Raw genomic sequence first — 14,904 nt, 5'->3', positions numbered from 1 at the left:
CGACTGCCTCAGTTATTACTGAAGAATATAATCTCTTGCTCACACTTTATGGTTGATGGCAGTAAGCCCAGGTTTCAGTGCCACTAATGTCTCTTTCAAGGAAGTATTTCTTTGATACTGGTGTAATAGTCCATCCAAAAATTCACAATTTGCCTTTCAGTGTGTAAGTAAAACTAGCAGACTACACGACTTGCAACACAGTCAGGCATTAACTGTTGTCAATTTCTATACGACTGATCTACAGTGTTTGTCATGCTCAATTTTTTAATTTGTATACCTCCTTTTACAACAGGATCAGAGCATTTTTCAGATGGTTGCACCTTCATAAGCAACCCCAATACTTGCTCCAGTATGAAAAAACTGCTAGCAGATGAAGGCTGTCAGTGGTTAAACTGCCAGTACAATCCAATTAACAATATACAGGGAACTCCTTCAGAATTTTTGGGGACTGTTCATTGAGTGAGGTGGCACAGTGGTTAGAACACTGGACTCGCATTTGGGAGGCCGATCATCCAGACCCGTGTCCGGGCATCCAGATTTAGGTTGTCTGTGATTTTCCTAAATTGCTCCAGGCAAATTTTGGGAGGTTCTTTTGAAAAGTCATGACCGATTTCCTTCGCCATCCTTGACACAGTTTGAGCTTGTGCTCCATTTCTAATGACTTTAGTGTTGATGGGATGTTACACCCAATCTTCCTTCCTGAAAGTCTGTGTAGAGATATTCTCTTAGTATTTCAGTATGAAGCTCCAATGGCTCATTGCAGAGTAATTGGATATCATTTGATTTCTTACAACAATTTATCTTCATGTCTCTATCACACTGAAAATACCTGCACAGCCATACAAATGTCGATAGTATGTGCTGTGTGTGTCGTTTGCAAACAAGTTTGTTCCATCCACAGGTGGTACTTGCTTTTTAAAACAGTAATGCCCTCTGATGTTTTCACTGTGAAGCTTGCATTTGGTACTGTTCAGTTCTCTCTTGGGTTAGTTGTATCTTAACAGTGATACACAGCATTGCTGGTAGGTTTACTGAATAAGAGTTGACTGATATGCACTTTATGTATGGCTTCACTGATGTATTTCAAGAGCAGCACTATACTGAGATGTTCCTGCAGCAACAGTACCTTGGCATCTGTACATAGGCGCTTACTGAAACTGGATCCTTCCATGTTAGAATGGAAGATAATGGCCATGTAAAGTACACTATGTGATCAAAAGTATACAGACGCACCCAAAACACACACATTTTTCATATTACGTGCATTGTGCTGCCAGGTACTCCATATCAGAGACCTCAATAGTCATTAGACACCATGAGAGAGCAGAATGGGGTGCTCTGCAGAACTCACAGACTTTGAATGTGGTCAGGTGATTGGGTTTCACTTGTGTCGTACGTCTGTATGTGTGATTCCCACACTCCTAAACATCCCTAGGTCCATTGTTTCCGATGTGATAGTGAAGTGGAAACATGAAGGGACATGTACAGCACAAAAGCATACTGGCCGACCTATGTGATAAGAAGTATCCAGACATATGGCTGAAAATGGCTTAAAAGTTCGTGGCACCTTCCATTGGTAATGCTGGAATTCCATATGGTGTTGGCCCACCCTTAGCCTTGATGACAGCTTCCACTCTCACAGGCATACGTTCAATCAGGCGCTGGAAGGTTTCTTGGGGAATGGCAGCCCATTCTTCACGGAGTGCTGCACTGAAGAGAGGTATCAATGTTGGTCAGTGAGGCCTGGCATGAAGTCAGCCTTCCAAAATATCACAAAGGTGTTCTATACAATCAAGATCACGACTCTGTACAGGCCAGTCCATTACAGGGATGTTACTGTTGTGTAACCTCTCCGCCATAGGCTGTGCATTATGAACAGGTGCTTGATTGTGTTGAAAGATGCAATTACAATCCCCGAATTGCTCTTCAACAGTGGGAAGCAAGAAGGTGCTTAAAACATCAGTGTAGCCCTGTGCTGTGATAGTGCCATGCCAAATAATATGGTGTGTGAGCCTCCTCTATGAAAAACACGACCACACCATAACACTACCGCCTCCAAATGTTAATGTTGGCACTACACACACTGGCAGATGACTTTCACCAGGCATTCGCCATACCCACACTCTGCCATCAGATCGCCACATTGTGTACTGTGATTTGTCACTCCACACAACGTTTTTCCACTGTCCAATTGTCCATTGTTTACACTTCTTAAACGAAGTGAAGCGTTGTTTGGCATTTACTGGCATCAGGTGTGGCTTATGAGCAGCCGCTCAACAACAAAATCCAAGTTTTCTCACCTCCTGCCAAACTGTCATAGTACTTGCAGTGGATCCTGATGCAGTTTGGAATTCCTGTGTGATGGTCTAGATAGATGTCTGCTTATTACACTTTACAACCCTCTTCCACTGTTGGCAGTCTCTGTCAGTCTAGCAAATTTCGATAGTTGATGAGTCTGTGGTTGACGCATGCGCCTAATTGTTAGGATTGTTGTATCCATGTACAGCGTACACCAAACTCCTTGGATTCTTGAGTGTACAAGATAATTGATGGTGCATCACTGTACCCCCTGCTGTGATCACGGTGGTTGACATTTTGGACAGTACCTGTTTGGGAACAGCTCTGCCATTTGTTACGTACTGCACTGCACACTGACAGACCAGTTGGAACACATTGTGATAAAAGTATGTGTGTTTCATCGGAGTTACTCTTTGTTTTATGTTTTAGTGTTTGCATATTACGGACATTTCTGCTGTGAAGTTATTTTCACAGAAACAAAGGTAATCGGGATAACAAATGGAATAAATCATAAGTAAAGTATTACCCTGTAAAAAAAATTACTGGAGATTGTGGGTCTTTTATACAGAATTACCCCGAAACTATCCCTGAACAACTTCGAAAATTTTGTTGGTAAGGTCCGGGTTCATTAACATTACAGTGCATAACATAAAAAATCGTGGAATGAGTAGAAGGAAGATGTTTTCTACAAACGACATAATCATGACACTAATCCTGAAATATAAAATTGAACAAAGGAAACCAATAATGATTTTCAATAGTAATAATTGTGAATATATATGAAACTCCAGTAAAATGAAGAGCTTTTCAGCTAAAATTAAATGAAACAAACTAAATAACTGAAACTTAAACTATAGCATTTGGGCATGCTTTTACTAAATTAATTTAGTAATTGTGATGTCAATAAATTTTATGTATTTTTTTGAAGTTCTACCTTTAACTGAAACCGTTTTAGGCTCGGTACTTAATTCTTTTCATGTGCATATTTTTCTGTTTAAGTGCAAACATACATTTTGAAGTCACAATGCCTTCTGGAACTTTTACTGGATAACGCATTAGTCTCCTGTCTGCAGTATTGAGAAGAAGAGTATCAAAAGCTAGCCACCAATGAAATTTGTAACTATTTAGTCAATACCATTGGATCATTCCACGCCAACTCACCAAGGCCTCCATGCTTGACCGTAATGAATTTCGACGAAATTTTATATGAACATTCGCCGATGTCCGCTATTAACATTGGCAAAGTTCAACATTTGTCGGGGCAATACTTCCCAGAATAGTCATTTGTTTGACTCCGTGTCCGACTGTGCAGAGTGAGCATGAATTTCTGCCGACTTTGAGCTGTTATATCTCTGGCAATATTTTGTTGAAGTTAAATTAGGCCATCTTGTATAACATTGTGTATTCTCTTAAGAACGAAATGAAAATATTTTATGAGCCATACTCAACCATGAAAGTTTAGACAAAATGGCCTTAAAAAATTTCAAAGTTTGGTGTCTTATATGACTAATGTGGAATTTCACATGTAGTGATGTAACAATACAAGGTTCTCAAGTATCAGGTTTTGTTTGTATACCACTTTCCAACACTGAATAAATTTAGTGTAAAGTTGAAGAGTTTGCAGAAATAAAAAATGCAGTGTTTTTGACCAGATTTTGCAAAAAAGAAGAAAAAACCAAAAAAACTGTTATAATAAAACTTTCCAAGCTGGTCTCATTAGGAAAACAACAATTTTCAATTCCAAAAGGAGTTTGATTATCCAATGTGGGCTAACAAGGCTAGATAATTTGAATGGATTTTAGGCATGGGAAAAAACAGTAAGAAAAACATGTAAACTTCAGATTTTTATATCTAAACATGGAATTTAATACACAATAGGTTAGTAGCACGAGGATATGGAATGCAAAAATTTCATTCAGTTACTATTTTCCAATAATCTTCAAATTAGTTGAAAATAGGAACATTTTTTTGAAAAGGTGAAAATAAGGTGTATGTGACTCATCCTTTACAAGTACTGTTTTCTATTAAAGCTTCATAATTAATCCTATTTGAAACAATGCATTCCAAGCCCCTCCCCACCCCCCAAGAACAGTGAGTTTAATGTCCAACAACAATGCTACATACATTGAGATAAAGTAGCAAAAAAAAAAAAAAAAAAAAAAAAAAAACACTGTGAATAAAGTTTTAACTTTGTTTTTTTTATATCCCATTGATTAAAGAAATGATAAACATGAAACGTCGGAAAACATCAGCTGAGCAATGTAAGGTTTCCAAATGTAAAATATCATTCACATACTGCTTTCTAAATTTCTGTAAAATCAGTTCAACCATGACTTTCACAAAAATGCAGAAAATATCGCATTCAGTTTACTTTCAGAAAACCTGTTTTCCATAACTAACTTCAGACTAATCACAGTTGTAAATAGCATGTTTTCAAGCATTCATTAATGTGTGTTTGATTTTGTAGTGTGTGCTAACAATACCAGAAAATGGACAAATTTGAGGGAATATACCATGGCTGGAGGCTACATTGCAGCAACCTGTTGTCAATGTTTCATCGTGTGTGGTTTTTATGTTTAAATTGACAAATATTATCTCACTATATTGCATTGGTCCATGGTGACATTGTTGCTACTGGTTCAAGAACATGAACCAGTAACCCCATCACCACAGCGGTCATGCCAGATACCTGTGCAATACCAGCCACGGGTGGGTTTCTTCATCCAGTTTCCCAAGTCTGTAATATGTTTTCTTAATTTACGTTCCAAAGCCTTGCAGTGATACCTTTTTGCTTACAAAGCCATTTGAAAGTACCACATCTCTGATTCCCAAATCTGTAATAGTATGTAAAATATGTGGCAAGAAAATGTAATATCATTTTTTATTTTAGACTTCTGACCACTGCTGCATTATTAACATATCAGTGAAATAAAATGATGCACTGATAAAATTTATGCATCCTCCGGGCCTGTCTGCTTCGTTTCATTGGCCCGGAAGACAGGATGGCCTCGCTATAGGGTGGCATCCCATACTGGGAACTTTAATTTACTCAATGAAACCACCCAGATGGATGGCTAGATATGCAGTAGAGCGATATATTACTTGTCAGTTTAAAAATAAAAGCCACATGTGATAAAATATGGACAATAGGTTGCTGCAATGTATCCTGCACCCATGGTACATTCGCTCAAATTTGTCTCTCATTTTCTGGTATTGTTAGTGCACACTGGAAAATCAAACACAAATTTCTGAATGCTTGAAAACATTCTGTTTCCAACTGTGATTAGTCTGAAGTTAGTTATGGAAAACAGGTTTTCTGAAAGTAAACTGAATGTAATCTTTTTCTGCATTTTTGTGAAAGTCATGTTTGAAATGATTTTGCAGAAATTTAGAAAGCATTACGTGAATGATATTTTATATTTGGAAACTTTATGTTGCTAAGCTGATGTTTTTCAAAGTTTCATGTTTATCATACCTTTAATCAATGAGATATAAGAATTCAAAGTTAAAATTTGATTCACAGTGTGATTTTTCTGGCTACTTTGCCTCAATTTAAGTAGCATTGTTAGCCTTTGTTGGAAATTAAACTCACTGTTCCGGACAGAGGTAGGAAGGTTTAAAACATGTTGTTTCAAATGAGATTGGTTCCAAAGCTTTACGAGGAAATGGTATTTGTAACAGAAGAGTCAAATATACCCTATTTTCACCTTCTCATAAAAAATCATCATCTTTTTAACTAATTTGAAGATAACTGGAAAACTGTAGGTGAACGAAATTTTGCATTCCACATCCTTGTACTGCCGACCTATTGCATATTAAATTCAGTGTTTAGCATTATTCTACAAGATATAAGAATCGGAATTTTATATATTTTTTGTACCGTGATTTTTGCACCCGAATTCTATTCAAATTATCTAGGCTTGTTAGCTCATGTTGGAAGATCAAATAAACTACTTTTGGTGTCAAAATCATTTCCTTCCTAAGTGTCCAAGCTTGGAAAGTTTCATAGAACATAGTTTTTCTCAAAATCTGGTCAGAAATACTGTATTTTTTATTTTCTTAAAAGATCTTCAACTTTACACTAACTTTATTCAGTACCGGAAAGTAATACATGAATGAAAGTTGATATTAGAGAACCTTGTGTTGTTGGATTATTATATGCCAAGTTTCATGTTAGTCATATAAGAAGCCAAACTTTGAAATTTTTCCAGGCTGTTTTGTGTAAACGTTTCTAGCTGAGCATGGCTTGGAAAATTATTTTTGTTATTATTCTTAAGAGAATGGATAAAATTGTCCAAGATGGCCAAACTTCATTTCTGTCAACAAAACATTGCTGGAGGTATATTACCTCAAAGTCACCAGAAATGTATGCTCGCTCTGCACAGTTGCACATGGAGTCAAACTAATTACTATCTTGGCCAGTATTGCTTTGATGAACGTTGAACTTTCCAACATTAATAGGAGACATGGGCGAATGCCCACACACAATTCCATCGAAATCCACGCCAGTTGAGCAGGAAAACATTGTGGAATTAGGCTATTTCACATAGAATGGCCCCATATGAAAGTGTAGGGCTTCATCATGTGATGTCAGAAGTACGGTCTGGTTATCAGTGTTGCTGGCCAGATTTTCTGTCCTTACTTCACCTCTGGAATCATAGCTGTGTCTGATCTTAATGGGGAGTAACTGCTACTGATGTCACACCATTTGAGAGCTTCATGCTTATTTAATGCATTGTGCTGTTGTAACCAATACGTTTATTTTTCTGTGTTTGGTCAGTGTCATTATGTTTCATGTAGACACCAGTCATGGAATGTGTAACACATCTCGGTTTAAGATTCAAGTCAAGCTGCCATTAGCATATAGCTACAGTGATTGTTTGTACATCCACTCTGTACTGGCACTTACAGTAAATAAACTGAATTCTGAATTTTTATCAATAAATGTTATGACTTAGTTCTCATTTGCAGAAGTAATATCGTAAGAAGTAGGCACACAGCACAGTTAAGCTGCCAAAGAGATCACAATTTTTTTATATTCATGATACATGAATTTAAGAACTTAAATATCAGTATCCTAAAGAATCTCAATGCAACCCTCAAAAGTTCTCAAGAAAATTGACTTTGAAGTTTTCCGTACATCTTTAATATGCTAAAGTAAGTATTTTTCAACAAGCAATGTGGCTCTGTGGTAGAATGCTTACCTGCTGTGTGGGAAGCATGGGTTCAATTTCCATCGGATTCAAATTTTTAAACAAAAGTACATGTTCTAAGAGTATTTGTTGAGAAGCCTGAAACACACAAAATGGAAAAAAAAAATAAATTGTAATGTTTCAACTTAAATAATTTTGGTCAACGATCTTTTATATTTGCAATGAAAAGTGGATTTTTGTGTCTAACATATAATTAGAAATAAGATGAAGAACAATTTTTCATAAAATCGATGATTTTTTTTATCTGCACAATATTAGTGGTGGGTGGTACTGGGGGTGGACAGAATTATGGAAACACCAAAATACCATGCCTAATATGACGTAGGAAACTAATTGTCATTTAGTGATCATAGAACGGTTAAATACAGGTCCTGTATGGTTTTTCAAGGGAATACTATTCTCATCTTCCAGCCAAATAGTGATAAGTTCATGTAACAGTGATGGAGAAGGATAGGAAACAAGCAACCTACTCTCCGAAACAGACCGTAAAGGCTCCATAATATTGAGATTTAGTGACTGTGGTGCCCAGGGGAGATCAAATAATTGATCCTGGTTCTTGCCAGACCAGCCCTGCTTATGGAACTCCCCTTAATACTGTTTTGGTGTTGACAGGGCTCGCGAGAGCAAAGTTCAGTTCTGCAGTGACTTTTGCAGATGATGTCATAATTTTTGTCACAATTCTATTCAGTGACAGTCTCTCATGATCACACAGCACACTCTTTCATCCATATTGTGACTTTCAGGGAGACCACATGGCAATCAGATTTTCGTAGTGTTTTTTATTTGTGCCATATGAACTTCAGAACTCGAATATCAATCTGCTGAAAGTGTTCGATGCAACTCCAAAGAATTCTTAAGAAACTAAACATTGAAGTTTTTCAAGCATCCTCAATACCCCAATGTAAGGTTGGTTGGTCGGTCCCCCCCCCCCCCCCCCCCTTTCCCATTCAGTGTAGCTCTACGGCAGCAGAATATTCACCTGCCGTGTGGTGTGCCTGGATTTGATTCCTGGCTAATACAAAATTTTCAAACAAAGGTGCACATTCTATGAGCATTTCTGTGACGTGTAAAATACATAAAGGTGAAAAAAGTAATGGTTTTTTCTTTTTCACCGTCTTCTATAAAAGCTTAACAATTATGAATTTATTTTTGTGCACAACATGTAATTAAAAATAAGATGATGTGCATTTTTCATAAAAAGGAGCAGTAGATTTATGTTAATTAGCGTACGTTGGATAAATTTTCTTTCTGAACCATGTAGGTACTCGAACTATATGGACAAAATGAAATAAGACAAAAGCCAGTTCAGTCTAGAGTACAACCACTAGCCCCCAACACCACCCCACTTCCATATTTATGTATTTTACACATCACAGAAATGCTTGTAGAAGCTGCCTCTTTGTTTAAAGATTTGCTTCAGTGAAGAGTCAAACCACGCTCTCCATATGACAGACAAGCATTCTACCAGAGCCTTGCCTGTGAAAAAATTAGCGTTACATTAAGGTATTAAAGATGCTCAGAAAACTTCAGAGTCATTTTTTTCAAATTTTTGAGAGTTGCATTGATCTGCTTTGTGATATTGGTACTTGAATTCTGAACTTCACGCAGCATAAATATAAAAAAATACAAAAATCCAATTGTTGTGCGGTCTCTTGTTAGCATCTGATGTTTCTCCAGTTTTCCTGTATGTGGCATAAATCTTCGATATGGTGCCTCTTGAAAAACAACACACTTCAGCTCCTTTGGTTATGGAAATACTCACCATATGGCACCAACAATTTGCCCATGTTCGAATTCAGTTAACTCTGACATGATGCTCTTACAACTACACAGAATGCTGTTCTGACCATGACTGACATTTGCAGCATATCGGACATATGCCATTCATGGTCAAATAAAACAGCACAATTTGCAGGCTTGGCTATCATCTACGTTTATGTTGATGAATCCATATCTTGCGGTGTTTCCATGTTTTAGTCCAACCTTTATATATCTGAAGAGGCCAAAAATGCATCAATTTTCCGTGTTTGGAATGAAGTGCAACAAAATGCTGCTAGATCCAGAGACTAGGAAAGAGACTATTTGTTGACAGGTTTCTCACTTCTGCAGATTGAGAACTAGATAAATTAGAAGCTAAGAAAAAAATGTGTGAATGCAATAGTGTCTGCCATTAAAATCAGTGAGTAAGAGTACTTTAATTTTTTAGGGAGAGAAGAACAATGGCTTCACTGTTCTTTATCAGAATATGAAACATGGTTTGGTTGCAAGCAAAGAATTTGCCGACTTCCTCAGGGAAAGGTAGGTGCATGCATTAAACATACAGTTTTATTTTTAGCAGTGATACATTACTTGCTGTCACCAATACTTGCCCATGATACAGCTTCCTTCAATTTGTATCATTTTGATGCAAGTCTCTCAGATCTTATTGTCTTGATTTGTGACTGTATGAACATAGTCTTCTCCTTCTTTCTCACTTGTTTTCGAGTTATGAAAATTATGTATGCCTGAACAATATTGAAAAGTATAAAATAATTTTTAAACAAAAGTCATTTTTCTTTTATGAAAATTGGATGTTTCCCTTTAAATTTGTGCTTATATAATGGAAACACTCTATAGACCACAAGTAATGGAAGGAGTAAAAGTAATAACTCGTTCTATAGTGAAAGCTTTGTGTGTGTGTGTGTGTGTGTGTGTGTGTGTGTGTGTGTGTGTAGGGGAGTCAGTCAGTAAGTCAGTCATTATGCTTAATTTTAATGTTGCATGTGGAAGTCTTGTTTGTTTGTTTGTTTGTTGTTGTTTTTTTTATTTTTAAACTAAAAAAGTTTTAGTGATGAACCATATTGAGATAATTTCATTTTAATGGTGGCGATGGAAACTGTCTATGAGTAGAGTTGTATTAGGTATACTTTTCATTTGGATAAGACTGGTACAGGGTAATGGTTAAGCAAATAACTGATAATATTGTGAGTGGCATTTGGTTCACTTGGTCAGGATCGCGTAATAAACTGTGGGAGGGCTACACCATTTCTAGGATGCAGTATTCGTTTCAGAATACTACTTACAAAGAGGAAACAATGAGGCCCTTTGTAGAGGGGACTCCCCAGGTGGCTCAGGACTCTTTTGTGAGTATGTGCATGGCAAGCATAGAGTGTCAAGCTATTGCAGCACCTACTTCCTTTCTTGTGTGGCAATCATCAATCTGCAATTATCCTTACTTCCTTCACTTACCTTACCATGATGGCAGCCTTTGATGTTGATACAATTGTCCCAAAGGTTCTGCCTTCTTTACTGAATATCTTTGTTCATTTACGGTACTTCATCTTTTGTCTAAAGTAAATTTTGGTCCCCTTCTGGGTTTCCCACTGTAGTGTGGACTGACTAGAGAGCAACATCTAATGTCAAATCTTCTGCCTACGGTGTTGACAACACTATGCACAATAACTGCCTTGATTCATATGTATACGCTTCAAAGCCACTGTGGTAGCTAGTCTGATATGGTGGGGTCGTTAGGTAACCTTTCGTTAGAGCCCCCTGACACACAGGGATCACACTGCTGATGCCGGAGCTGCTATCTAACCCTGTATGGCAAGGAGCAGATGCCTGTCTTCATGGGGCATCAGGACTCTCAGCACCGGCCAACATGCCAGATGGCCCTTGCTGCGGCTGAGTCACACGTGTGGAGAGTGCCCTTGACTGAAGTTTGCAGCATTAGGGCAGTCGTTTAGCACATGAAACGTATTAAATTACATCAAAACAATGGACGTTATCATCAGGCTCTCTCTTCAGAGAGGAATTGAAACATCTTTGCAGACACTTACAACCCTACTGTTTTCCCTGTCTTGGTTACCCCATAGGGAGAGGGCCAAGCTGGACATCTTGGAGTGAAACAATCTATCCAACATTTTTATTTGGTTTGAACAGGGAGATAAAAATAAGTGTTCCTAGCCCACTAATCCCACACTGAAACAGGGTTTATTATATGGTTTCAATCCCTGTGATTCTAGTGAAGCCAACTATCACCCATAAAGAGTAGTAGGAGGACCTTTACTAGTTTTTTTTATTAAAGACGGTTTTTTCAAGGCGTGATGAACTTAATATTCTGTCTTTTAATCTCCAACACTTCACATTGGAAGATTAGATGTGATGCGGTTTCATCACCCTAACTAAACTGCGTACATCTATCAGCTTCTTTCTCCATAACCATCGTGTTTAGGTGTTTCTTAAAGTTCCTATGGCCTATCATTAGTTGTACCATGAGTTCAGTCTGTCTTCTGTTCAAGCCCAGGACTACAGAACTTCTCTTAAAACGGGTTTTAGCATCATTAGCTTGTCGTGGAGGTCTGTTGTTGTTGGGTTGGTTTTTTTTTTTTTACATGCTGCCTTCCAATGCAGTTCCATCACTTTGAATTAACAGTCACCTTAGTGATGGCAAGGACAGGTTTCAGTCCAGTAAATGGAGTTGTTGCACCTGTCCTGTCAGTCGTATCAATGTGATCATTGCCACTGATTCCTGAGTTAGCAGGTACTCACAGAAGGTTTACCCTGTTGCTTTCCCTTGTCTCACAAGGGCTTTGTGACATTCTGAATGATCTTAGATCTCTTTACGAGAGCTGATAGGGATGTCAGAGTTTCTTGGCTATCTCAATAAATGTAGATGCTATGATTTTTGTAGCATATATGCAGATTCTCCTCCTCACATACACTGATAGTGGATATTTCCACTTGGAATACCATGGCCAGCATCGCTAGAGAGATTGCACTCTCGAGTCGAGGTTATGTCCCCTACACACTGATGTCAATGCTTTCGACTGTCAGTAAACTAGACCATGTCTCCTGCACAGTGCTGTGGTTTGTCCTCCCACTGCTCCCTTCTTCCAGTTGTTAAATTGAAAGGTATATTGAAGCAGCTGGAAGTTATTGTACAGTCAGCTGGCATTTCCCCAACCATTCCTATATTCATCACATTCCATATCGTGATAAAGGGGTTCAGGATATTCTGAAGTTATCCTTTTTTTTCCCGGTTTTAAGCCCGTATGCCCAGTCTGTTTTAACCCACAGGTGTAATGGGGCATATCCATCGTGGTTTCCACCTCAGCTGTGGGTGTGCTGCTAATTATACCTATTATGGCTAAGCAGACCAGTCTCATCGTCATGCCAAGCTCCTTGGCAGCCACTTTCTGTTCTACATTGTTCCTCCATGTATCCAATTTATACTATATACTTCAACTGATATGGATACTTTTACTGAGACAAATCAATTATTGTGTGTGGAACATATTAAAGGTAAATTTGTAGAAGCTGAGTTGCTGGGGGAAAAAAAAACAATGGATCACTATTTATTAATGCCTTCTCTACTGCATAGTCTATGGCCCTTGAAGCATGTGAACGTCTGGGTGGCATATGAGTGACCATTCACGCACACAAGACTTGGAATATCATCCAAGGTATCATCTTACGTCAAGACCTTACACTCCAAACAGACGAAGAGCTTCAGAAAAATCTTGAGCGGCGATGCGTTCATTGTGCCTGATGCATCCAAAATGGCCTCAAGGATAATCGAATAGATACAGTCACCTTTATCTTAGCCTCAGAAGAGAACGTCCTCCCAAGAAAACTTAATTGTGATGTGCTTCAGATGTTTGCGCTTTGGTCATATGTCATCCCACTGTGTGGTGGACCCAAAATGTGGTAAATGCAGATAACTCATGAAGGTAGTGCTTGTGAATAAGCAACTTGTCATGTCAGTTGCACGTAACATTATCCTCCGTGTTCACCGGTTTGCTCAGCCTTCAAGAAATAAAATAAAATACTGGAATATAAATCTATTGACCACCTGTCATATACTGAGGCATGAAAAAAGATATGAACGCATACATCCCCTTGATAAGACATCCAACTGTGCGAAATTCACAGCCATCACTCCCATGACCTCAATTTTTTTGGAAAACAGTTCTCCCACTGCCCTCCTTTCTTGTGATTTCCATGGCACCATCTTTGGAAACCATTCCCGCAATTGGCCAGAGGAGCAGCTATTTCCTAAGGTGTCTATCAGTGTCTGGGCGCCTTCCTGGGATTCCTGTTCATGCAAACCCTCAGATCAGAAACTCAATGTCAGCCAGTTGCTGAAGGAACTGTGATCTATAGGACATAGGGCTGTTTGCTCTTCATCCATCCCGACAGTTGTCACAAATAGGCCCTTGCAGGAATACCATCCATCAAAGGCTGCTGCGGTGGTGGAGGAGGAAGAGGAGGAGGACTGGGAAAATGCTACACCAGTGACCCTGGAGACGCCACATACCCCCTCCCCCTCCTCCCCCCCTCTCCCCCGCCCCTACCATCGGATTCTGAACTGATACGCGATGTGATTCCTCCCTTATTGGTGATGGGCAGTGATCCTGGAACATGACCTATTCTTCTGGCCCCTTCACTCCTAACTTTAACAACTTTGACTTGATTATTCAGTGAAATTGTTATGGATATCGTAATTCCTGACTTGGTCAGTCGGGGGGGAGGGGGGGGGGGCGGGGGCAATCTCCAATACATGGTAACTGAAAAAACTCCACACGTCAAGATCGCTAAAAAACATTTTATTGGAAGACCAGTTTTGACAAAACTGTGCTGTCGTAATCCGTTCTTATGCTTTTGAATTTATACAATGTATTATCCATCAGCGTTAAAAATCACTTCACATTATGTATTTTTGCAATTGTGACGCCAAAGTGTAGTGATGTTCATGGTAGTGGAGTGTATGAGGTGTGTTGAGAAAGTAAGGTGACTTTATATTTTGATGAAAAAATATTTATTCATGTTGTCCCCTTCAAAATAATCCACCTCAGATACAATACACTTGTACAACGCTTCTTCCAATCCTCGAAGCACTTCTTATGAGCACTTTTTGGTACAGCCTCGAGTACTTCCAGCGATGCAGTTTTTATTTCGTCAGTCATTGAAAATCTTTGTCCTTACATAGGTCTCTTCAGTTTTGGGAACAGGAAAAAGTCGCAGGGTGCCAAATCTGGTGAATATGGTGGCTGAGGCATGATTTTGTTGTTTTTGGCCAAAAACTCTCTCTCAGGCAGCGATGAATGAGCAGGGGCATTGTTGTGATGCAAAAGCTGCGAATTGTTTTTTCACAACTTCACATGTTTTTGTGTATTGCTTCTCACAAACGGTGCACAACGTCAAGGTAATACTTCTTATTGACCATATGACATTGAGGCAAAAATTCATGATGCACTATGCCACGGTAATTGAAAAAAAAAAAAAAAAAAACAATGAGCAAAACTTTGACAGTTAATTGAACTTGGCTCTCCGGGACGCTTCCATTGGGGCGATTGAGTTTTGATTTCGATGTCATAACTGTAAACTCGTGTTCAGTCACTAGTTATGACCC

General features: G+C 38.6%; 1 protein-coding gene across 1 annotated transcript in view; it reads left to right on the top strand.

Annotated features, from left to right (window-relative positions):
- LOC124554738 (F-BAR domain only protein 2-like) overlaps positions 1-14,904 on the top strand; it is a 280,178-nt gene that overhangs the window by 13,242 nt on the left and 252,032 nt on the right. Inside the window, exon 2 of the mRNA XM_047128385.1 lies at positions 9,718-9,809. Coding sequence (XP_046984341.1) covers positions 9,718-9,809 — 92 coding nt within the window. The remainder of the gene's footprint in view (positions 1-9,717; positions 9,810-14,904) is intronic.

This window comes from Schistocerca americana, chromosome X, assembly GCF_021461395.2.
Source record: "Schistocerca americana isolate TAMUIC-IGC-003095 chromosome X, iqSchAmer2.1, whole genome shotgun sequence".
Classification (NCBI taxonomy): Eukaryota; Metazoa; Arthropoda; class Insecta; order Orthoptera; family Acrididae; genus Schistocerca; species Schistocerca americana.
Note: the sequence above shows the minus strand (reverse complement) of the source record. Positions and strands in the feature narration are given on the sequence as shown.